This window comes from Centroberyx affinis, unplaced genomic scaffold (assembly GCF_046629955.1).
Source record: "Centroberyx affinis isolate AG114_WGS23_722 - 3 ecotype Tasmania unplaced genomic scaffold, CSIRO-AGI_Caff_v1 ptg006006l_1, whole genome shotgun sequence".
NCBI lineage: Eukaryota > Metazoa > Chordata > Actinopteri > Beryciformes > Berycidae > Centroberyx > Centroberyx affinis.
The window spans coordinates 214,072-237,956 of NW_027283055.1; the positions used below are offsets into that span (position 1 = coordinate 214,072).

Below are 23,885 nucleotides of genomic sequence, written 5' to 3' on the forward strand. Positions count from 1 at the left end.
GCTTTTACTTTGAAAAACGAAGACGTTCCAAAGACATGGAACGTACAGCAGTTAAGAACGCAGACTTCAAAACCTTTTTTCCTCGCGCACAATTCTGGGAATACCATTTCAAATTCTTACAACAAACATGGCTTCAAAGCAAAGTAGAATTGAAGGACACTATTATTTTGTAACAGTTGGTGGCGGTAATGCTCTAGTAGGGAAGTAAGTCGCCAAAAACACAAGAAGGAGAAGAAGAAGAACCTACCAAAGATGGCTGTTGTAGTGTAGATAGATGGTGTGAGGCGTCGTCGTTAGTTAACAAATCAGTAAATAACTTTGTCTGTTTATATGAAAATGGCCAAAATGCAGCTGATGAGAGCACTTGTGAGCCAGCGGCTGAATGCGGCTGCGGAGGAGATATTTGGTGTTGTTCAGAGGACCATAGCAGAGTACGAGGAGGAAGCCTGTCGGTCCAAACAGGAGATTGAACGGCAGCGAAAACTACTGGACGCTGTTCTCAAACCCGAAATCAAATTACACAGAACAGGTTGGTGATATTTTTACGTTTCAAGGCTGTTTTTTTTTTTTTAGTTTATCTTGAAAACGTGTGACTTTTTGACTCAAATACACACCTACAAGACCTACACGTACACCTAGGCTACTAGATTCATTACAGCAGTGATTCTCAACCTTTTTCATATCAAGGACCCCTAATTTAGTCCACATTAGGGCCACGGACCCCCATTTGATGAGATTTTGTCTCTCGGACCCAAATCTGAGAATCTTTTTATTGTTAGATTTGATGTTGTCCAGAATTCCATGACTATCTGTATTGTAGGTAGAGAGATAACAGTGAAACTATGATCAAAACAGTCATTCTAAAATGACAAAATAATGAAGTGTAACAATTTATCAATTTGCTGGGGACCCCCAGGAATGCCCTCAAGGATCCCTGGTGGTCCCCGGACCCCACGTTGAGAACCACTGAATTACAGTATATTTTAGCTAGTTAGCCTGTAAATAATGTCTGCATGAAGGGAATCAACAGCACTGATTTGAATTTGCTACCTTCTTCTGGGTTGCCTTCACTGCCTGGATGTATGCTTTTACACAGTTGCTGTTTCATTTTAGTCTCGCCTCTGCTCTCTCTTGCATGGAGTACATCAAGCCATCAACTCCATTTAAAAATCTGGCAATAATGTTGCCTTGCTTATTGGCAAAAGCAGGCTACACAGCTGGTAACATATGACATGACGTTTCGGCCTTTACAGTGCGTTAGGGTTAAGTGTGTAGAGAAAATGAATGAATTAATGAGCTAAGCCTATAACATTGTCATGGTCCTGCCCAGTAGAGGATATAGGGACTGTATAATGACAGAATTTTGTAATGACTGAATAATAATGACTGAGTAACTAACAATAGCTTAAGGACTGAATTTTTGATTTTGGGGTGAACTATTCCTTTAAAAACCCAAACCCAAATTTGTGTAAAGCCTGACATCTAATGGGGAAAAAGCATGCTACTGAAGAGATCAAAGATCAGCCAATAGGAGATGGCAATTTCAGTAGCATGCTTTTTACTTTACGTTTTTAGGCAGATTTGGGTTTAGTTCCTCTTTAAGAATACATTTAATAAAATATTCATAGTACTGGACTCTGACAGTTCCTGGCCATCAGTGAGAGGAGGCATCCAAGGGAGTGAGCAGTTTTTACCTGGAAGCTGTTTTTGCTTCTAATCCCCCCCCCCCCCCCCCCCCCCGATGGACGCACTACGGCTCACGGCGATGCCCCGGGATACCAGCGTGCGTCCGGTGAATCCGTGTGGTGAATCAGACAGCCGGGGACCAGGATCAGCCAGCGGCCCTCCTCCCTCCTCGCTGCTCATAAGGTGTGTAAGTCGTGTGAGTCTCTCTCCGCTGCATAGCAAAAGACTTTACGGCAGACTTTTCAGCTATAGATGTGGCCTAGACTCACTGATAGCCATATTGTCCAGCCGCTATCAGCGTGTATCATATTGAATACCAATCACGATCTTCAAATCCAGTCAAGAAATTAAGTTTTGGGGGGAAAAAAGGATGGGATTTTGAAATGGAAATGTGTAGGAATCCTGAATTCCGAGTTGGGGCTGATAGATTGAATGAGACGCTGACAGCCAGAAACTCAGACAAATCTCTTATCATGTTGCTCTTATTTGCAGCCATCTCACTATGGAAGAGGATTAGGGATGAAAAATGTATTTGAGTTCTGAGTTTAAAGTCAGAATTCTGACTTTAAAGAGAAGATAAGACATCACTTTATTAATCCCCTTGGGGAAATTAAACTCCGAATTCCGACTTTAATCTCAGAAATCTGACTTCAAACCTGTTAGAGTAGTTTCCAGTTTCCACAGAGTTACATTTCCTGTTCAATTGGGTACTATATTTGTCTAAACATTATCTAGTTATGTGAAGCTTCAGCTTAGATAAGGTGCTAGTGGTAGATTTGACTTTATAATTTATCATGCAACTGTTTTAACACTTTAGTTCTCATTATCAGAATCAGCAGTTACACACTGATCGTCTTTGTACAACTGCGCCGAACTCTGGCACCCGAACCACAAAACAAAGGGGACACCCCACACCTACAACCGCCTACCTACACCCACCTGTATCCACCCTCCTGAACCTGCACACACACACACACACACACACACACACACACACTAAAAGGACAAGTAAAAACATGCAGAAAGGGGAAGGGAAGACAAGAACAAAAACAACAAAGTGCATATTCTATCAGAAGCGGCTTTGTGTAAATTCATTGCTCAACCAGTTCAACTTATAACCAGGAGGGTGGTGCTGTACTCAACATCTGTTTGCGTACACGCATATGGTGAACACAATACTTATGGCATAGGATCTAGTTTTAATTTCCCTATATAAGAGACTTCATGACAAAATAACTCCTGGAGTGAACTAAAGATCACAGATTAGTCTGAAAAAGGGGGGATTGTTTTACCATTTCCATCAAGCATACTTTCTCTGTGTCACTCCCTCCAGACTCCCAGCATCCTTTTGTCTTTGGCTGTGGAGAGGAGGTTCCTCATGTGGAGGAACAGCGCCCCCACCTGGGCCAGGAGGAGCTAGAGCCAACACGGGTTCAAGAGGAACAAGAGGAACTCGGGACCGACAAAATGAAGATGTGCAATTCACCAAAATCTCTTCTCACATTTGCACCAGATATTTATGGTAGAGCGAGAAGAGGCTCTCTGTTTCGTGGCCGTGACCAAAGACGGAGAGTGTTTAAACATGCTAAAAGTGAAAAGTTGTCAAATTGTGGACATGTATGGCGAAAATGTGTGCTGCTCTTTGTGAAGTAGGTGGAATGTTTTTTTCCACCCTAAAATAAGAATTCTTTAATTATTGGCATGCAGAAAAAAAGATGCAAACCTGGGTGGTGTTTAGCGCTTTTAGAGTCTGTAGAAAGTTTCAGGTTTCACTTAGGCTACTTATAAAGTTAAAAAGAGGCTTTTTTTTTCAAAGTTTTGGTAGGTGGAGAACCAAAGGGAAGATATTGTCTCAGTGCCAGGCTTGTTTTTATCTTGGATCGATTGACACATGGCTTGAAAAAGAATGAGGGTAAATAATGGGGGGGGGGGCGGGGGGGGGGGGGGGGCGCATTTAATTTTGTTGCCTGGTAAACAAACTTGAAAAAAATGAAGATGTGAAAATGAAAGCTGTTATGAAAAATCTCACTAGAGAGAGAGAGAGTTAAGAGTTTTACACAAAGCATTCGTGGATTTAAAATTGAAAAGACACTTAGGATTCATAAAAGAGAAGCCATTCACTTGCATTGCATCTGGGGCAAACACTTCAGAGTGGTACATTGAAAAGGCTTATGAACACTCGCATGGAACAGACTGTTCACGCAGACAAATGCCAAATGAGTACATTAGGAGTGGGATGGGACGATATATCCAAATCCAGTGTATCGGAATACAAAAACAATAAAAGACGATAATATGTATCGTGGGGCAGAAAAAGGAATCGCAATATTAGCTCCATGTTATTCTGCTGTAGTAATCACAAATGAGACGGCTTGCCCATCACAATTTCACAAGCTCTCCATCCAAATTATATTATTTGCACTTTATAATGACATTTTTTAATTGTTGTTTACATTCTAGCAAGCCAATGCCATTGCTAGAAAGATTTGCAACTTATTTATTTCATTATATCTTGGTTGTATTGAATCGTGACCCCATGTCGCGTATCAAATCATATCGTGAGATAAGCAGACCCTAATTCCATCCCTGATTGGGAGAATCTGGATAAACTAGGAGGGAACCTAGTAAGGTTTAGTGTGCGGCAAAGAATGCAGCGGTAGTGGAATTGACAATATGCATGCAGAACTAGAATCATAGAAAAACGTTCACTATCCCTCCCTGTGATCTTCACTGTATTCTGGTTTCAGAGCATGTTTCTTCAGCCCCCATTCCCTGTGCCCTCATCCTTGTTTTCAACAAAATAAAGAATGAATTGAACTCTACATAAATTAGTTGGGTCTTGATTTATTTGTACGGGGTTTTCACACCTTGGCCATCGTTCCACTCATCATTTGCTTTCGTTTTTTCAGTGAGCATCATTGCTGAAGAACTTTTTTTAACGGTAGTTTAAGGTTTGGGTTTGGACTTCTACAAGAAAGCTGGGAAATCATTTTAAAAACTTGGCTTCAGGGCTGTTCAGCATTCAGTAAGATAAAACAAGTAACATGAGTGTGTTTTAATATATGTAAAAGGGGTACTTTATTGATTCACAGTATATCGGATGTGTCTGGTGTAACAGGAAACTACTTTTTCAGCTTTCGGTTTCAGTTGTCACATTGTTATAAAACAGTACAGAGGGTGAACTAACAGTGTACTTTATCTTCTCTAATTTCACTATGGAAGTCAGTGAAAAAAAAAAAAACTTCTGAAGAGTGCGTCCCCTGCACTTTTGCATATGGAAGAATGATAGTTTATTTCTTTGAAACCGCAGGAGCCGGAATCAGCTGCTATACATAAGTGACACAGCTATTCCAACTCCAAACTACACCCTAAAATCCCATTAAGATGTAATGGAGGGACCTGGTGTAAGGCTTCTTAGCAAGAAAGGTAAAATGAGAGCAATTTTGAAAAGAAAAAATGTGTTCAAAATTTCTCACTATAACTCAAAGATGAAGTTTGAAAAAAATCTAGACTTTTCTCTTAAATTAATTTTATATTTTTACATATGTTTCTTTAATTGTCACTACATTCTGATAGAAGAGAGTACTTACACCAGGAATCCCAAATGAAAGTATTTTAAACTACTTTTTTAGTACAAGAATAATGTGCAAAAAGTCAAAGTGGGAGAATCTTGTTATAGCAAATATTATCAGGTGCCTGGATGCTTGTAGAACGATCAGGCAAAATCTTGGTGGGTGAAAAAAATAAATGTGTGTGTGAAAGACTATTCATTAAAAAGCCAAGTGTACCCAATCCACCTACTGAAAAGTTGTTCCACATTAACTCCATTCAGCCTATCTGAAGGCATTTGGTTCTCCCACTTTGGGGATCTACAGTGCGAGGGGTTTTCATCACTTCATCACTAAACAACTCCTGGAATGTATTGGACGTCACAGATCGACGATATCTAAGAGTATCCAAGGGCGGATTTTTCCTTAAAATTAGTAGCAGTGTTTTTCATTTTGTTTCCAGCTAATTTTTCTGTTTATTCTTCTCACCAGGCCACCAGCAACCTCCCGCCAAGCAGCAGCAAGAGCAAGAGTGGAGCCTTAGTCTGGACTACGACAGCCTCGAGCCGCAGCCGATTGGGAATGAACTCTGGGCAAATCAGGGTGGAGATGATATTTTGAAATTCATCTTCACCCCGACAGGTATCAAAAGTGAGTGCGATCAAGGCCAAATGCAGTCTGCGCATCATTCTCCGACCCAGAGTGCTGTAAACCCCAAAGAAGACTCTCTGCCCAGCACCTCAACTGGAACAGAGGACAGAACAACAGGGCGGGGAAAACTTTGAAGTAACAGAAGCAAGCGGTGACTTCCAGCCACTTTCAACTGACGGTTCCGCTGCTCAAAGCGAGGGCTGGAACAGTTCCGATGATGATGATGATGATGATGATGATGGTGGTGGTGGTGGTGCTGGTGGTGGTGATGATTGGGAAGGGAGCGAAAGCCCTCAGTCGGCCTTGAAAGCAAAGAGCGCGAAAAGGCAAAGCTCCGGCGCTAAGGTTAGGAAACCCAAGAAGAGTTACGCCGCGTCCCATGGGTGTAAAGTTTGCGGAAAGTCTTTCACGTACATCACTGCTTTAAAGAACCACGTGCAGAAGCACACGAAGGACACCGATTTTTGCGGTCTGTGCGGCGAGCATTTCGAGTCCGGAGAGACTCTGAGGCTTCATCTGCAAACCCACGTGGCAGCCAAGGCGTGCGAGCTTTGCGGGAAACATTTCGGTAGCCACGCCGACATGACAAAGCACCTCAGGATTCACACCGGGGAGAAGCCGTACCTTTGCAGCATCTGCGGCAAAGGGTTCCATCTGAACGGAAACCTGAACAAGCACATGCGGGTCCACACCGGGGAAAAACCGTTCCTTTGCACGTTCTGCGGCAGGGGGTTCCGGCAGAACGTGGGTCTGAAATATCACCTGGCTACTCACACGGGGGACAAGCCGCATCGGTGCCACATCTGCGGCAAAGAGTTCCCTATGAAGTACGGCTTGAAGCATCATATGAAGATCCACTCAGACGAGAGGCCGTACAAGTGTGCCGTCTGCGGCAAAGGATGCTACCAGAGTTCCCATCTGAAGAAACACATGCTTAGTCACTTAAGGAAGTGAGCGCGTGGCGAAGAAGTCCCACATACGAACTGGATACTAAATGTAGGTTCATGTGGAGTGCAGACTCTGTTGAACTTTATCAGAGTTTTGTTTTATGGAATGTCAACCACCATTCACCTATCAGATCCTGTTTCTTTATGTGCAATAAAATCAGGTTTTATTGAGCATTGTGTTGCAGCTATTTCTTGAACAAATTGCATTTCGTTGCATTTCATTACTGTGGTGACATAGCATTACTAGCTAGTTATGTCTGTACTGACCAAGATTTGACCAACAAAAGCAAAGTCACCAAAAAAAACATTACATGTTTAACATCAGGGCAATGTATGGTGCACTGCCAATGGCCCAGCCCAATAAACTCATTTCACTCATTCCACCTACATTGGATACAATGGGTACATACACTGGATGGCCTGCAGACCTTGATAAATGGTTACAAATCACATGGACTTGCACTAGCTTTTGACAAATGATAATAGGGGACTGATACAAATTTGTTGCAAACAAGAACTCTTGTGTGAAAAATTTAGTGTCTTAAAGGGCTCTTCACTAGTGTTTAATAGGAGAGCTTGTAAAGCACAGAAGCAATGCACTTTTTGGTGCAAACAAGGCATGGGAAATCATTGAAATCATCCCCAAACTTTGCCTGATATCAGACAGAATTGTCAACTCGTTCCACTCCATTTCCATCTTCAGTCTGACATTGCCTCCACTCTAACCGATTTCCGTGGGGGAGGGGGATTCGATTTTCCCTGACCAATCACTAGAGACCGACGTATCCGCCTGAATCTAACGTCATTTTAAGTCGACACTGATGCGTAGCCATGACAACACCAGAGACGGTTCAGAAAGTATAGAGCATCTTTGACAAGACGGAGCGAAGTAAAAACAAAGTATTTCGGATTTCAAAGTAATTGGTACTTTTAATCGATTTAGAACAGCCTCGATAGCAGCGTCTATCTTGCCTATAGCGGTCGCCATTGTTGTTATTACTCCTCCTTGGTCCCGGCGCACAGCTTGACAACCCTTGACTGATTGGCTAATCGTTAGTCCCCCTCATTGGACCGGTCGATTTTTCAACTGAGAGAAACCGCTATTTCATGTCACGATGCCAGACCAGAAGCAGTCAACTCGGTGGAGTGGGCGGATTCAAAGGTCTGGATTCAAAGGTCTGGACCCAGGCAACCCCAAACTTTCAAGAGGTTTGAAATGAGGCAGGATGCAGCCACAAAGGACCAGAGGTGGGCACTCAAGTCACACGACTTGGACTCGAGTCAGACTTGAGTCGCAATTTTAGACTGAGACTTTAAGACAGGGGTTTCCCTATTATGTTGATCACAGCCTCCCTCTGTTGCTGTTCCTGCTGTACCTACTACATCAGACTGTGTAGTAGTATCTACTGTCGAATGTTGTGTACAGTGTCATCAATAAAGGGCTGTATTTACATGGAGTGGGCAGTGATGTGTATCATGCTAACTGAATAACTTGTGTGGCTGAAGAAATGGTTACAGGCATGGAGCAGAAATTCTTTGAGGGGGACCAAACCGGGAAGTGCCCCAAATATTCCCTGCTGGATCTTGACAGGTCCAACTTCAGGTATGCCATCCTAAAATGATTATAAACTAAGGATCAGGGTTTTCAGACTATCAGTATTTGCTAAATTAATTTTTGAGGAGTTAGCATGTTCCTGTGTATGTGATTGAAATACAGTTTGTACTTTATTTGATGGGATGGAAAGTAACTCCCTCACTTATCTGTCCTCATCTCGCTAATTGTGAGTCTGTGAATGAGTGAGTTACTTTCCGGGACCATGAGGTTCTTTGCATTTAAAAACAGAATAAACAAGAATAAACAAAAAAAAACACCCCAAGGATTGGAGGAGGTGTGGAAATGGGGGAAGTGGACTGATATGTCATTGGCCAGCATTACTCTAGAGGTTCAGTGTTATAATGGAGAAAATGTCTCACTACATCTACTTTGATTGTCATGTCTACAGCTTTGCACATGCCATTATGTGACCATCTCCTGTTCTACTTGTCAGATCGAGACAGCCACGGAAGGCACAGTGAAAGAAATCACCGAAGAGGTCATGAGCTGTGGATACCGTGGCCCCGACCCGTCTGCATCCGGAAGAGGGAAGAAATTCTGTGGCATGTTGGAATATGGAATGTAGTGTCATACATCTGTTTGGGATTAATTGCTCACACGTGTAGATATTAAAGGATCATTCCAGTTATTTTCAACCTGGGCCTTATATTCCTAGTTTTTGCCATCATGACGACTGATTGAAAGAACAGGCTTTTCTTGCTTCGGTTTGAAAACATTCTTTGTGTTTGCACATCCAAAATCATTTGTATTTATGAATTTAAAAATCAACCATAAACAACACTACAGCAGATATTTCTCTTTTTTTGTGTTTTTGTTGTTGATTGTATTGTTGTGAATATAACTTAGAATTTCTTACTTCGTATCTTGGACTGCAAACATCGTCGGATTTGCTATTTTTTTTACTGCTTGTGTTGACACACTTATACAATTTGTAATGTCAGATGCAAAATATCAGAGCCTACCAAAAATTCCCACATATCCTACTGTAATTACCACTATGAATACATTTAAGGTTAAATAAATATGGATTAACAAGAATAAGGTGTCAAGAATCACCCACATTTAAAATCCACATTGCTTAAGCCAGTCAGCATGCATAATTCCTCCCTATATAAGCAAAGTATGCATATTGAAGGGCATTTTAGACATGTATACACCTTAATCAAACTATCACTCTTATTGGAGGATTCACAGCATTATGCAACACAAGCTGCAGTCCCAACTGCTTGACAACAGTCGTTCTGCCTGCCAGAGGGTTGGAACTTGTTTCCAGAGGACAAAGATGGCTGATGCCAGAAAAAAACAGAATCCCAACATTTCTGGGGTGAGGCTGAAACTGTCACCATGCTCAGGAGTTTGAGGGAAACGGATATAATTTAAACTGTCCGTGTCTCCAGTGATTCTCCCGTTAATCGGACTATGGCCCGCAGCATGCAAATGGGAATATGAATGGAATATTTATATAAGCAACCCATGTAAACAGCTTAATTGGAATTTTGTCTTATTTTTTATTTTTTTTTAGAAAAGGCCAATAGTCAGATTATAGTCAGTGATAGATATGGATGTGCAAATGCTGCTTAAAAAATATTTTCCCAATTGGCCTGATGGGGGCGCCATAATTACATTTTCAAACTTTGAAAGGCCATAACTCCTACATCGTTTGTCCGATTTACATGAAATTTGGTACACATATCCAGCTGTCCTTCCAAATTTGCCTCAAGGACCCCCAATGTCCACCTGGAAAGTTAACACTCCTGTAGGCCTACCTTGTATAGGCTATCTTGTATATAAAACCGCAAGAGTGGTGTTTTGACTTTTGAAGTTTGAAATACATTATGCAGTGCCTTGCAAAAGTATTTTTGTGCTATGAAGTTATTTTCAGAATTCATTTATTCAGGATTTTTTTTGTGTGCGAGTTCTATGCAAAGCAATCCGTTCCATCAAAGTGAAAACAAATGTGTAGAAATTTATTTTGAAGCATAAAATTCAAATAACAGAGACATCTGTTTTGCATAAGTATTCACCCCCTTTGCTTCGTTTGGGCTAAATTGCCACATTAGCAAAAATTCTTTTAGATAGAAATGGAGTCAGGCTCACAATTCATCCACTATTATGCAATATAAACTCATGTAATAGCCCATGACTTTTTTTAATCAAATTCCCCACAGAGATCAAATCCTTTCTTGCTGAGTTTTGGGCACAACTACCAGAGGGCGATATGATCAATTTCTAATTTTATAAATGTGATTCAAGCTTCATTCATTCATTCATTCATTCATTACATTACATTATTTCCCCCAGAGCTTTAGGTACATGCAAACATTATTCTGTGAGATTTGTTTAGGACAGTGCAAAATGGAGAAGTTGGCTGAACAGAACACAAGTCACCAAGAAATCCAACTATCAATACTTGTTTATTTTCTTTGCAGCTTTTCTCTCTATTTCAGTGAGACCCTCTCCCTCCCTCTTCTGATCCCAGAACCGTGTCACATCTTTCTCTCCTTTCTTGCGTCTTCAGCAGATTCTTTGGGGCCCCGGGGCAGAGCACATGCCCCGGCGCCCGAGACCACCAGAGGCCCCAAAATATTCTGAGTCCCTAGGTACAGACAGAGTCAAACCTTTTCAATAAATTACTACATTTAACAATTTTTTTGGTCCTTCATTCCCACCACCTGTCACCTCGCCTCTTTAAAGCTACAATCTACAAATTTAAAAAACTTTTACTGACATTGGAAATCTACCAAACCTCCAACACTACAACATTGGAAAAATGAAATGCTTTATTATTTAAATATAGAAAAGATAATAGCTATAGAAAATAACAAAATAGCACAATTTGAAGCTATATGGGATGGAATAATGAAGGCAGTAGCTAAGAGGCACTCATGCTGCTTAGGAGGTTGCTTTTTTTTTATTTAGGTTTGCAGATTAAGAGATGAAAGTTATAGAAGAAACAAAGAGTATTAATCAGGTGGATTTCATAAAAGAGGTGATAAAAATGAACAGATAATGTGTTAATTTGCAAAAGAGGCTATGTGCAAAGGTATTGGATAGCTGAGGTGTTAAAATGAATAGGTGGTATGATTTGGGAATATAGCAGATATGTAGGACTGAGCAAATAGGTTGATTTGTATGTCCTGATGTAAGTCTAGTAATGTTGGGTTTTGTTTGGATGTTTTGTATTTATGTTAGGTTGTTTTGTGTGTGATAACTGTATTGTATAAGATGTCATGTGTTGTGTCTATAAAGAAACGAAAATAAAATCATACAAAAAAAAATAAAGCTACAATCTGTAATCCAAATGTAAGCAAAGGGAAGCCCCACCACCTCAAACTAAAGCTTGCCTTGTTGGACAAATGTTAACACAAATTGAATGAGCCTGTTCTAGAGGAATAGCAGTTTGTAATTGCTAAAAATGAGTTTCAGATTACTTTGAACCTGTACAAGGTTAACATTTGTATTGTGAACAGGCTAGTATCTTGAGTTACGATGTGTGGGTGGAGGAGGGGGGCCCAAAAGAACATGTGTGCCCAGGGGCCCTGTTATTGGTTAATCCGGCCCTGGATAACGGCTATGGTGAAAATGTGGTTCCAGCCCATTCCCAGGTCGTCCAGGGCTTCCTGCGTCTCTGTCCGGCCGGCCAAGGTCACCAAGGTCACCAAGGTCACCAAGGTCACCAAGCTGAAAACTGTCAGGAGGGCGGAGCCTACCCACTGAGCAATTTTACGTTGATTAAACGTTTAAAACACGTCTAAATGGCCCATAGCTGTCTAGGCTAAATTAAGTTTAAATGGGGTTGAAAAGTGAAAGTTTATACATAGACAAAATGATCCTAGGCTATATGAGAGCTACGCATAGACGCAATGTTGAAATTACTTCTTGTGCTCAGATAATTATCTTGTAGGCTAGTCTACAGGACTTCTCTGGTGCATATTTTTGGTATTTACAGATGTTTATTCATTGTAATAATGTATTTACTGCTTGGTCTAAAATAGGTCTATACATAGCCGTAATGATCCTGTGCTATATGAGAGCTAAAGCATAGACGCAACATTGAAATCACGTCTTTTGCTCAGTGGGTAGGCTTCCCCATCGCTCAGGATCTCCAGTGTCGGGGGCGGAGATGAACATGAGCACAGACATTAGGCCCGCGATACAGCTCACTTTCTTCATGGTGTTGATCAGAGTTTCCATCCGGACCTGGAGGCCTGGGAAGAAGGAGACTATTTTCAGCTGGCGCACGCAGCAACAGTCCCGAATAAAACACTCCTGTGCTGGACAACATGGGCAGGAAGGACCCAACCAGGACGACAGCATCAAAGACATTGTACCCATTCTTCCCGTACTGTATGGGTTCCACGAACTCCTTCATGAGGAGCTCCATGGTGTATATTACGATGAAAAATTTCTCTACAATCACGAAAAAGCTATAAAACTTAAATTTCAAATCATAATCTGTTTCCAAATGTAGTTGTAGTAGTGGAGTTCCTTTTTCACTTGGTCACTCTTTGCTCTTCCTCTCCCACCAGGGTCCCAGTCAGAAGATTGCTGCTGTGCCTGCTGGGCCTCCTCCTTCGTCTGCTCTCCCCTTTGAATCCTCCTTTTGTTTTGTTCCATTTTGCAGTGGCAATGGACGAAGAAGAATCTTTGACTTTTGAATCCCTGTCAACAATCTGGCTAGAGCTTCAATACTGATAAATGATTAAAATAACACAAAAGATATGTTGCTGGTGGGCATATTCTTGAAAACTTGTTTGAATGAACATTATAGGGGCCAAAGAATTGGAATCTGTTTCACTTATAGCCCCGTAGTTCTCTTTTTTACATTATTATGGCTCCTATATGAAGGACGCAGGTACCTTGACAAAAACATCAGATATTTGCAAAAAGAAAAAAGACAAGAATTAAATAAAGTACATTGCAGGGTACATAGAGACGAGTTTCCGAGCAACATCACATAAAGGGTCCAGTCCAGTATTGTGAAGACTAGTCTTCACATTCATTAACTAATTCAATTCAGCTTTTAACTAAACTACATTTTTTTGCAAGACATCATGAAGAACATTATTCTTATCCTGAGCCATAGCATATTTGAAAACATCATGGAAACAAAAATCATGGAAACCATGGGACCTTTAAAGCCTCAATCATAATTGCAGTATGGTGATCTCTGTGGAAACACTGTGACCCCACCACTGGCTTTGTTTATATTTTGACTTGTCTTCAGTTTATTCAAATTGATTGACTGAGCTTTTGATGCCAGGACTAACAGACAGCTAAACATAACTTTTACATGTATTTATTTTTCATGTATATTTCCTTGTCCATTTTCCAAGTCAACCTCTTCCGTGTGAACATACAGTGGTCTACCTAACATTTGTATGGACAAATAAATATGGACTTCTTATTCATAATTCTGCCAATTCTTATAGACACTCCATTCCAATTAGGCCTACTAAATTGGAGAAGAAGAGGAATATCAGTAGGCCTAATTTGATATTAACTCCCACACCACAATTAACAGCTTGAATTTTTTAAATTATATATAATGCAGTCTTCACAGAATTATGAGATAATTGTCTCAGAATAACGAGATCTTTTCTCAGAATTATGAGATAATGATCTAATTAATTCGGAAAAATCGGGATGATTTTTTTTTCTTCAAGTGACTGCAATAAGCTTCGTATTCATCCGCACTCAACTCGTAATGGCGTTAATTTATTTCGTTAATTCCGACAGAACCTGAAGGCAGCATCCTTTCCACCCTCCACTCATAACAAAGGAGACGTCACCTACGTCACCAGTTGACGTCGTGTTGCTTTTGAGCGAGGAAATAATTTATTTATAAACTGACGCAAGGGCGCTAAATCTAAAATAAACCATGAATAAAATGTGAAAATATATAAATCATATTTTGCTGACGCAGCTGCACGCATAAAGGTTGGAATATATTCCACGTTAACCAAATAAACTCGCTATGTAGTGCTAGCTAAATGCACGAGTAAAATGACTTGCTAGCATAGTTTAGCTTGCCGGTCAGGCTACATTGCTAGCTAGCTAACGTTACCGCTGAGGTAGTTATCAGTTCTGACGTACTGTGCAAATGTTATGTATCGGGATTTCTTGTATTTCAGTGCTTTGTGTGTTGGTGTTTCACTATTGAAGGGGAATAATGCAATCAAGCAACTAGTAAGCCAATGTTAGCTAACTTAGCTGGCTAGGTTAGCTACACATAGCTAGGTTGACCATCACATACTAGAGTTTATTTGGCTCCAGTTAGCCGGCTACTTTAGCATGACAACAGTTCGGCTAGGCCGCTGTATCACGCAGTTATCTTTTCCGTCTACCCATATATTTGACTGTGGTTGTGTCCTAGGATTATGGCGCCTCGCTTACAGCTGGAGAAAGCAGCTTGGCGTTGGGTGGAAACGGTGAAACCAGAGGATATCACTCGGGAACACATTGAGCTAGCATACCGCGTCAATGTACCGGCCTGCAAGAGAGGAGCCTGCAGGTACATTGTTGCACATTTCTTAATAACACCCATCTGTTCCGAAAGTAATGCTACCCCAAAAATGTGCTAGTATCTGTCAGCTAGCACGCACTTTGAATAACTGTCTGTAGCAACAGAAGCTAAAACGGTGGATGGATAGCTTGAGGTCTCCCGTAGAGAACGATTTGCCAAACTCCATTGAAAAGTATGAAAATGTAATGTTTCCTTGCATATCGGTAAACGTACATAACTCGTACAACATTTCTCAAGACGGTTTACCAATTGAAATAAACCACTTTTAAATTCGGCATGCATCCACTTCACGAAACAACACTTATTTATAACAAGATTTCAACTTTTATAATTGGTTTGCCTGCTATTAACGCAGTGCTCTTCCACCCAAAATATACCACGGTGGGCGGTAGGGAGCAGTGTGTTGATATTTTATTGAATTAAATGTTGCTTTATTTATGTATGTGATGATCTGTCTGTCTGTGTATGTAAAGTGGCTCCTAGATTCATAAACGTTCTTGAGTCCATTTTTGAAGCAAGGCATCATTAAACTGCCATTTTTTTTAATGGACTTTAGCATGAGAACTGTAGGTATTCGTTTTAGCTTCACAACAACTTCATGTTGGCAACAGAATCACAAGGTTCATGACGATATTTTGCTTTTTGCAGGAGGAATTGCAAAGGGAACCCCAACTGTCTTGTAGGTATCGGCGAGCAGGCGTGGCTGGGAGAGATCGATGAGAACGCTTTCCACAACATCGATGACCCAAATTCAGAGCGTCGAGACAAGGTATCTTTTCGCCTGACACACCTGATCTGCTGAAGTCTATAGAAGTCATGCATAAGGTCAGGGATGGAAGAGTTTGAAAAGCGATGGTTGATCTCTCTCTTTCTCAGAACACGTTTGTGGGCCTGACCAACTTGGGCGCGACATGTTACGTCAACACGTTCCTGCAAGTGTGGTTCCACAACCTGGAGCTGCGCAGGAGCCTCTACCTGTGCCATAATTCCAGAGCGCAGGAGCACAACATTGACTCTGGTAAAGAAAACTGAAGATTAGGGACACTTTTATGTTGGCGCCTTTGTATTCCACTGGTTTAAGTCAGCACGCCCCGTAGAGTACCTTGGGGATCCACTGTCACCACCAACCGGCATTTAAGGCTTTCTCCCCCGGTACTCAGTATTGATAACTGCAGAAAGTCACTTCTTTAAGAGACATACAATTACATAATCTTACCTGGATCGACTTGCCCTGGTTTGTTGATGTGTAGACAAGGTTTTCAAAATGAAGTGAAGTCAGAAAGTGGTGCTCAAACGAGTCCCTGTCTTAGCCAAATTCAGTTAACCATTCCTGAAGTTTTACAAATGCATCTGCTTGAAGCCTTCGGACTATTTGTGTACATAAGTGAGTAATGCCAAATATTGTCAATGTCAAGCATTTCACAATCCCAGACAGACCTCTCTATGTATTTCAGACTACGAACCTCAGTCCATCTGTGAGCATCTCCAGTATCTGTTTGCACTCCTGCAGAACAGCAACAGAAGGTACATCGACCCGACGGGGCTAGTCAAAGCATTGGGGCTGGACACGGGACAGCAACAGGTAAATCCCTAATTGAAACCTCGTAACTTCTTTTCATTCTTTTCAGTTCATTTAGTTCTTTTCGGTTCAGGAGTCTGCGATTTGAAAATTGCAGTAGGCCATATTGCGATTTCGATAAAATTCCGATTCAATGTTCAGCCCTATCGTAGAAGAGGCAGAGATGCCCACTTCTCCACCCACAGTATCCTCAACCAGACCAGAATGCAATGCATCCACAAGACACGTTGTGCTTTGAGTAACAAACTAGTGGCTACCTAGTCATATTTATATGCCTGTACGCCCACTGTTATGCCTCTACCTAGGAGAAACCTAGGCATCACATGAAAACTGTGACTCCCCCTCTTTCCCTGCTCTCAAGAAGGACCAGCATTAGCAGGATGGCAGTCCAAAGTAGCAATTTATTGAAAGAAATCTAAGGGGAAGTAACTAAACCCAACAAATGTAACATCCCTAACAAAATCAAAAGAAACAAAACTACAAACTCTTAACCTAACTCCCTATGGCAAAACCTGAGAAAAAATGGCATCAAAACCAAATGGCTCCGCAACCCTCCAACTTCCTGGACTGCTAGAAGTCTATTTTGTATTTACCAGATTTCCATGATTTTAGAGCACCTGGCTTAAATAACACTGTCGGTACATTTCCTAGTAGTACTCTTGCTACTACCAAAAGAATAAATTGGTCCGAGCTAAAGGCTAGTCACGCTGATGCGTTGGGAGCCGGAAGGAGAGAGAGCCCAATAGGGTTGTCACGATACTAATATTTTACCCTGCGATACTATACCAGCCAAAGTATCATGATACCGGGTAGTATCGCGATACCGCGGAGAAATCTATTTTTTTACAATCACAGGTATTAGGGACTTTTAGGGACTATTAGTGGGAGCAAAACAAGTGTTTAACATACATAACATACATACATACATAACATACATACAGTGTTAGTCAGTGTAAACCGTCCAAAATTCTAAATGTTATCCTTTTACTTTGTTATTGTTATCTATAGTTATTTGCATAAAAACACACAATTCAAATGATTAGGAAATAAATTATTGTGTTTTTATTATTTGCTTTGATTAAAAAAAAATCTTGGCATGTAGTTTTAATTATGTATTATAAGCTGCTTAGAACTAGTGTTAGGAAGTTAAACAGGTCATAATTCCCTCTCTAATATTTATTATTTTATATTGCTGTGAAAACATCAACAAATTTCTCCTTCAAACAACTGTATTTATTGAAGTTTCTCGCCAAAAACTACATTTTACAAGATTACATTTGAACACATCATGATAACGTTATAATTTACCTTCGCCCAATACTCATTTTTACTGAATAGAGCTTGAACACATCATAATGTAACTCAATGCAACCTAACGATAAGGAGGAGCCGACAGCAGCTCAGTGAGGGTCAGCTAACGTTACGGTAACCCGACATACAACATTAACGCTAGCAAGCATTTCCTTATAGCTGATGACAGGCACTCCGTTAGCTAGCTAACGTTAGCTAGCAACAGCACACGCTTTAAGAAGTGTATTCATTCATTTTTAATGGCAAGAAAACTGCTAGCTAACCTCATTAGCTCTTTGTAGGGCTGGGCGATATATCAATATTATATCGATATCGTGATATGAGACTAGATATCGTCTTAGATTTTGGATATCGTAATATCGTGATATGGCATAAGTGTTGTCTTTTCCTGGTTTTAAAGGCTGCATTACAATAAAGTGATGTCATTTTCTGAACTTACCAGACTGTTCTAAAACAGGGAAGGAAACCCTGTCTTTGCATTTTATTTTGAAATGAAATGAAAGTGCTTGTGACATCTCACATGTGGTTTTGACTTACAACTGAACATTTAGCCCACTTTGTTGAAAATACCGAGATATATATCGCGTATCGCCATTCAGCCTAAAAATACCGAGATATGATTTTTGGTCCATATCGCCCAGCCCTAGCTCTTTGTAATTCCAGTGCACGGTCTGGGTGACGACACTGGAGATGCTTCAGCAGATTAGATGTGTTGCCTTATTTTGCCTGTCAAACTTTTAGCATTAGGCTTCTTTAGTAATATTAAAGTTGATGGTGCGGAGCTAAGGCAAGGGAACGCTTCTGCCATGATGACGATGCTGATGAGAATAGCTCGTGCGCACACACACACACGTCACGCTACTAGTTGCTTCCACGAGAGGGTGCACTAACGTCAATATAATATTGTGACTGCAGAAACCAGTGAATGTGGGAACAGAGGTAAAACACTGTCCCGCTGGTACCGTATTCCACGGTAGTAGCGTTGTATAAAGCATATGGTATAGTAGGCATCGTGACGTTTTGGCACCACGGTACACCGTTGGTACCGGTATAGCGTGCAACCCTAGAGCCCAGTAGACTGCGGACAGCTGGCCTTAAATCCGTGGAGCCGTCACACCAGGCCAGTCAGCAACCAGAACACACCCTACGCAGTCACACACACACACACACACACACCAATCAATCACAGCACACCACCCTGCAGCTCATCAGACATCCACACTCTGACACGGACAAGGGAGAAACATAACACACAATGGCCCAATCCCAAACCGGCCCCTACCCACTACCACTTCACCACCAAGTGTCACTCCCAATCACGTTACACTCACAGCTGTGGAGGGCACTTCTGATGAAGGGGGAGGAATAAATTGTCAAACCGCGGGACGCCCTCGCCACTCTGCCAGAAGAACTGAAAGCAGTCGTCACCGTTACAGCCGATAGATAGTTACAGCCAATGATAGTCATGATTGATGATGATGAAATGCATAAAGGCTTTCACGGGTTTGCTACAAGTCAAGCGACAAAGTGATGTTCTCCTTTGTTAGTTTTAAACTTCATCACACATTCTGTGATTTCGTCTGAGGCTGTAAAGTCAGTGTGAGGAAAACAAAGGTGTGTGTGCATGATCAAAAATACTTGACAAAGTGGAAAGACGGAACTTCACATTTGTCTGTCGTTTCCTCCGTTCTCCTGTTGCAGGTGCGCTTCCTGCTAGCGGACGATTGTAAGTCTGCGTTGATGTAGACTCGCTGTCAGTGGGTTTCAGTCCACTTAGACTCAGCGCTAATTGGTTTGGGACGGCCCTTAATCTGGCGAACCCTCCACGTGAACATGCAAATAGGGCTGGGCGATAATTCGATATTATCGATTATCGTCTTTCAGTGGAATCATATCGTGATGATATGAAGATATTTTGATATCGTGACTAGGGCTGGGCAATATGGACCAAAAATCATATCTCGGTATTTTTTTAGGCTGAATGGCGATACACGATATATATCTCGGTATTTTCTACGAAGTGGGCTAAATGTTCAGTTGTAAGTAGGGCTGGGCGATATGGACAAAATCAAATATCACAATATTTTTGACCAAATACCTCAATATCGACATTGTGACAATATTGTAGGGATGACTATTGGTGCTTTCCCAAAATATTTACACAATGAGATTTTTGATAAATAATCATCAGTAATGTGGATATAATGACTAAGTGGGTAAAGGCAAATAATAGAACAGCTAGAACAGTCTGGTAAGTTCAGAAAAATGACATCACTTTACTGTAATGCAGCCTTTAAAACCAGGAAAAGACAACACTTATGCGATATCTCGTTTCATATCACAATATCGGTATAATATCGATATATTGCCCAGCCCTAATCGTGACACACATTTCTGCTGTCTAAATTGATGATGACAAGCAAATTTTACTTTAAAACTCTCATAAAATGAGGTATGGTAGGAATATTATTTGAAAATTTCAGTTTTGTTTGACATCACACCTAACATCACCATTCAGTTCAATGAGATGAACATTAATTTGATTATTTAACATGATTTTGCATGCATGAACCATATCGTGGTATATACTGATATCGAGAAAAATCCTTATGATTATCATGATATTGATTTCAACCATATCGCCCAGCCCTACGTGCAAAAACAGAGGGGGAGTGGATAGGGCGAGAGGTTAGGGGCTGGTTTGGGATTGGGCCAATATGCCAACACAATATTTGGGAATTTGATTGTTGCTTTGATTGCAAGCAACAAGTTTACACCACTTCTCTGGGGGGTGTCAAAAGGCATTCTGGGAAACGCAGGAAAACACTAACCGAAGTAGACTAGGCAGGTTGAGGGAAAAGTAGAATTACAACACTTCAATGCAAAGTAACTCCTGGAATGCATTGAACATCACAGAAGTTTTTAATCCAGAAGACTTTAAATCGAGGACAATTTCAAACTATCTTTGCGAAAGCCAGTCTGAGTTAGTCCTCCTTGAAGTGCCAGGACTAAACTTAATCCGTGTCTCTAGACCAGCTCACCTTCTCCTCCTCCTCCTCTCCTCCCTCACTCTCAGCACTGAGTTCAGACTTTTCATTTCCAGGACGCTCAGGAGTTTTCCAAGCTCTTCCTGTCTCTGCTGGAGGACACGCTGTCCAAACAGAAGAGCCCCAGCCTGCAGAACGTCATCCAGCAGCAGTTCTGTGGACAGTTCTCCTACGTGACTGTGTAAGACCACCCAATGCTCAAACCTCTTCTGTTGCCTCGCCAGCCTCACAAAAATACAACCTGAACTTTTATCTCAAGGGGGGGGGGGGCGTCGGGCCTTGACTCATAAACGTGACATTTTTTTTTTTACGTTAGCCTTTCTGTTTTTCCACATAAAAATGAGGGAAAGGTACCGTGGTCAGAGTACATCAAGTTCTCAAGCTGCTGGATGCATTACAAGTTACTTTGAGATTGTGTCAGAGATTAGATTTGGTCATCTCAGAGAATGCAATAATTTGAAATATAGAAAAAGTTTGTTTTCTGCAGAGGGAAAGTTCTCTGGTTGCTCGGAGAGATGTGTTGTTCTCTCTTCCTAGGGGCATTTTTTATAAAGTCAAGCCGTCTGGCTATGTAGCGCTTTATCAGATGTGGTGCCAGTCAGAAGTGAAAGTAGATTTACTAGCCATTTCTTTCCATTCTTGAGGCAGATGGAAACTTTATTCTTGTCAGGTTAACAGGGCAAGCCTGATGCTGGGTATTTTTATGAGGCTTGGCTTTGTGAATGTAAAGGTTATGTTTTTATTAGTCATGATTTGGATCGTGATCAGAGTTAACGGGGAGATACACAGATATTTGGTTGACTGTCATGATTTTAGCAGGGTGGGCGTGCTTGAGTTGCAATATTAGCCCTGAAAAATACATTTTCCTAAAGTGCAATGGTGGAATCTCTGTCTTGGTGTCGTTGTCCCCCAGCTGTAACCAGTGTGGTCGAGCATCTCCACTGCCGTCCCGATTCTACGAACTGGAGCTCAACATCCAGGGCCACAAGAACCTCACAGAGTGCGTCACAGAGTTCCTCAAGGTAACACTTAAATGTCCATGCCGCATTGAATGCATTTACATCCACACCAATAACTCATATTTGGAATGTTCAGATTCACAATTCAGTTTGGATTGGCACATGTAAACATCATATTATGCTTATCAGACTCACTTTATTCGCCAATTACAGTAACTGTACAAGACTTTGTCTTGGAGACATTGCTGGAATTTATAACTGACAGACACAACAGGACCTCATATTCAGTGCAAGGTGACAGCGTAGGATATATAACAGACAGACACTCTACTTACAGTATACACACATATATATTTATAATTCTTTATTTAGGCATTTAGACAGCATGCTATATGTTGTTTTCTTGCATTTCAGAAAAAAATCCTCATCGTCATGATTTAATGTGGGATGCCGTCTGATGAAGTCGGTTGGGCTTGTCCATTTAAGTCCCAATGAAATGGCATTTTGAGAGCATCTTGCTTCCTTCATTGATGTATTTCCTGTTGAAACAGGATGTTAGGACAGGACATAATGTGGGGAGGGATTATTCACAAGTGTAAACCAATGGGATATATGTTAGGGAGAGAAAGGCAGTTTTATTTGATGGGAGGGGTGGTATTGTTCAAAAATCAGTGGTGGTATTATACTGGTACGTATTGAGGTTAAACTACTGCTACTGTTTTCTGGGTAGTTAAAGTAATGGCTTTTTGATATAACAAATACAACAGGGTTCTCCCCAAAAACTCTAACAGTGGTGTTGTGCCACTTTGACCCCTTGCTTGCCACTGTGTAACAATTTCCCCCTCATCTGCGACGAAAAAATATTTTCTAGAAGCCAAGTTTGGAATGTTCACATAAAAAACTAGATACCACAGACCTAGTAGAACGCATTCCTTCACCAGCGCTATGCAGTTGTCAATATATGCCAGTTCCACATGTGGGATTTTCACCAAAAGTTAATAATTTCTTCCATGCCACATTAGCAACTTGTTTCACATCAGGAGATGCTTCACATTTTCATGACTGGACCTGAAATGGGACATGAGATCTGCCTGTTCAAATTCTTGCGATTATCACAGCACCACATGGCCCATCAGCTCTATATCTGTTCCTCATGTTGTTTGATTGGGCCATTAATGGGTGGCTTGCTTATGTCTGCTGAGAGGCACATAAAGTTTGATGCTGTTAATGTGAATCCGTTTGGAACTTATTTGCCTTTATGTGAGAACCCGCTGCCACGCCCCCCTTTGGCCAATCAATGTGGAAAGAGTTCCTCCATGCCCCATGACCATTTCTACAAAGTTTTGTGCAAATCCATTCAAACCCTTTTGAGATCCCCTGCTAACAAACCAAAGGAATGTCATGATTTCTGGTTTTTCTTTTTGCGTTTTAAGGCCCTAGAATGCAGGAAATGGCTTTTAAGGAGGTATAAAAATGCAAAAGCTCCACCTAATATGTATATTATGACATGGAAACTTAGATAAAAGGGCGAAAAAGTCTGTTTTCATTTCATTGTGGTTTTAAAAAGTTCTACACAGAAAACCTAAAGCACTGAGTAACATCAAATCAGTGGACAAGTTTTGTCCAGTGGTCAAAAAGTGTTAGAGTCTAGCTTTTTTTTTTTGTTCCAGGTTAAAGTAAATACTGTGCTTGAAAATGTACTGTTCAGTGTGTATTTGTGTCACTGTTAACTCTTCCACCTTGCAGGAGGAGAAGCTGGACGGGGACAACCGCTACTTCTGTGAGAGTTGTCAGAGTAAACAGAGCGCCACCCGGAGGATCCGACTGCACAGCCTCCCCCCCACCCTCAACCTGCAGCTCATGCGCTTTGTGTTCGACAGGTCAGCCCCTGCTCTGTACTCAACACTGTGTGACAATCCCTGGTTAAAGATGAATAATGATGATAAATTAGCATCGTTTATTCAGAATAGGTTAACAGATAAGAACAATTTATTCAGATTATCATGAAAATCCTAA

General features: G+C 41.1%; 2 protein-coding genes across 8 annotated transcripts in view; both read left to right on the plus strand.

The window, feature by feature from the left end:
- Nucleotides 1-267: 267 nt before the first annotated feature.
- On the plus strand, nt 268-6,963 carry LOC139668073 (gastrula zinc finger protein XlCGF8.2DB-like). Of its 2 annotated transcripts, XR_011696978.1 has the most exons (3): nt 268-529; nt 1,629-1,869; nt 3,020-3,593. XR_011696978.1 is itself a non-coding variant. In XM_071547549.1 (2 exons), the coding sequence occupies exon 2, from the start codon at nt 6,468-6,470 to the stop codon at nt 6,837-6,839; it is 372 nt and encodes a 123-aa protein (XP_071403650.1). In that variant the 5' UTR covers nt 268-529; nt 5,727-6,467; the 3' UTR covers nt 6,840-6,963. The 2 variants fall into 2 exon arrangements, 1 of the variants encoding a protein (XP_071403650.1); XM_071547549.1 differs by lacking the exons at nt 1,629-1,869; nt 3,020-3,593 and adding an exon at nt 5,727-6,963.
- A 7,295-nt stretch (nt 6,964-14,258) lies between these two features.
- Nucleotides 14,259-23,885, plus strand: part of usp48 (ubiquitin specific peptidase 48) — a 29,542-nt gene continuing 19,915 nt past the window's right edge. For all 6 annotated transcript variants that reach the window (XR_011696976.1, XR_011696975.1, XR_011696977.1 and 3 more), the window contains exons 1-8: nt 14,259-14,387; nt 14,824-14,961; nt 15,622-15,742; nt 15,850-15,991; nt 16,428-16,555; nt 20,967-21,091; nt 21,824-21,932; nt 23,616-23,749. Coding sequence is in view for 3 of the 6 variants with exons in the window: in XM_071547535.1 (XP_071403636.1) it covers nt 14,828-14,961; nt 15,622-15,742; nt 15,850-15,991; nt 16,428-16,555; nt 20,967-21,091; nt 21,824-21,932; nt 23,616-23,749 (893 nt within the window). In the remaining 3 variants the exon portion in view is untranslated. The remainder of the gene's footprint in view (nt 14,388-14,823; nt 14,962-15,621; nt 15,743-15,849; nt 15,992-16,427; nt 16,556-20,966; nt 21,092-21,823; nt 21,933-23,615; nt 23,750-23,885) is intronic.

Bases quoted from the DNA above. Each gene is read 5' to 3' on its own strand.
- LOC139668073 (XM_071547549.1), top strand. From the start codon at position 6,468: ATGACAAAGCACCTCAGGATTCACACCGGGGAGAAGCCGTACCTTTGC.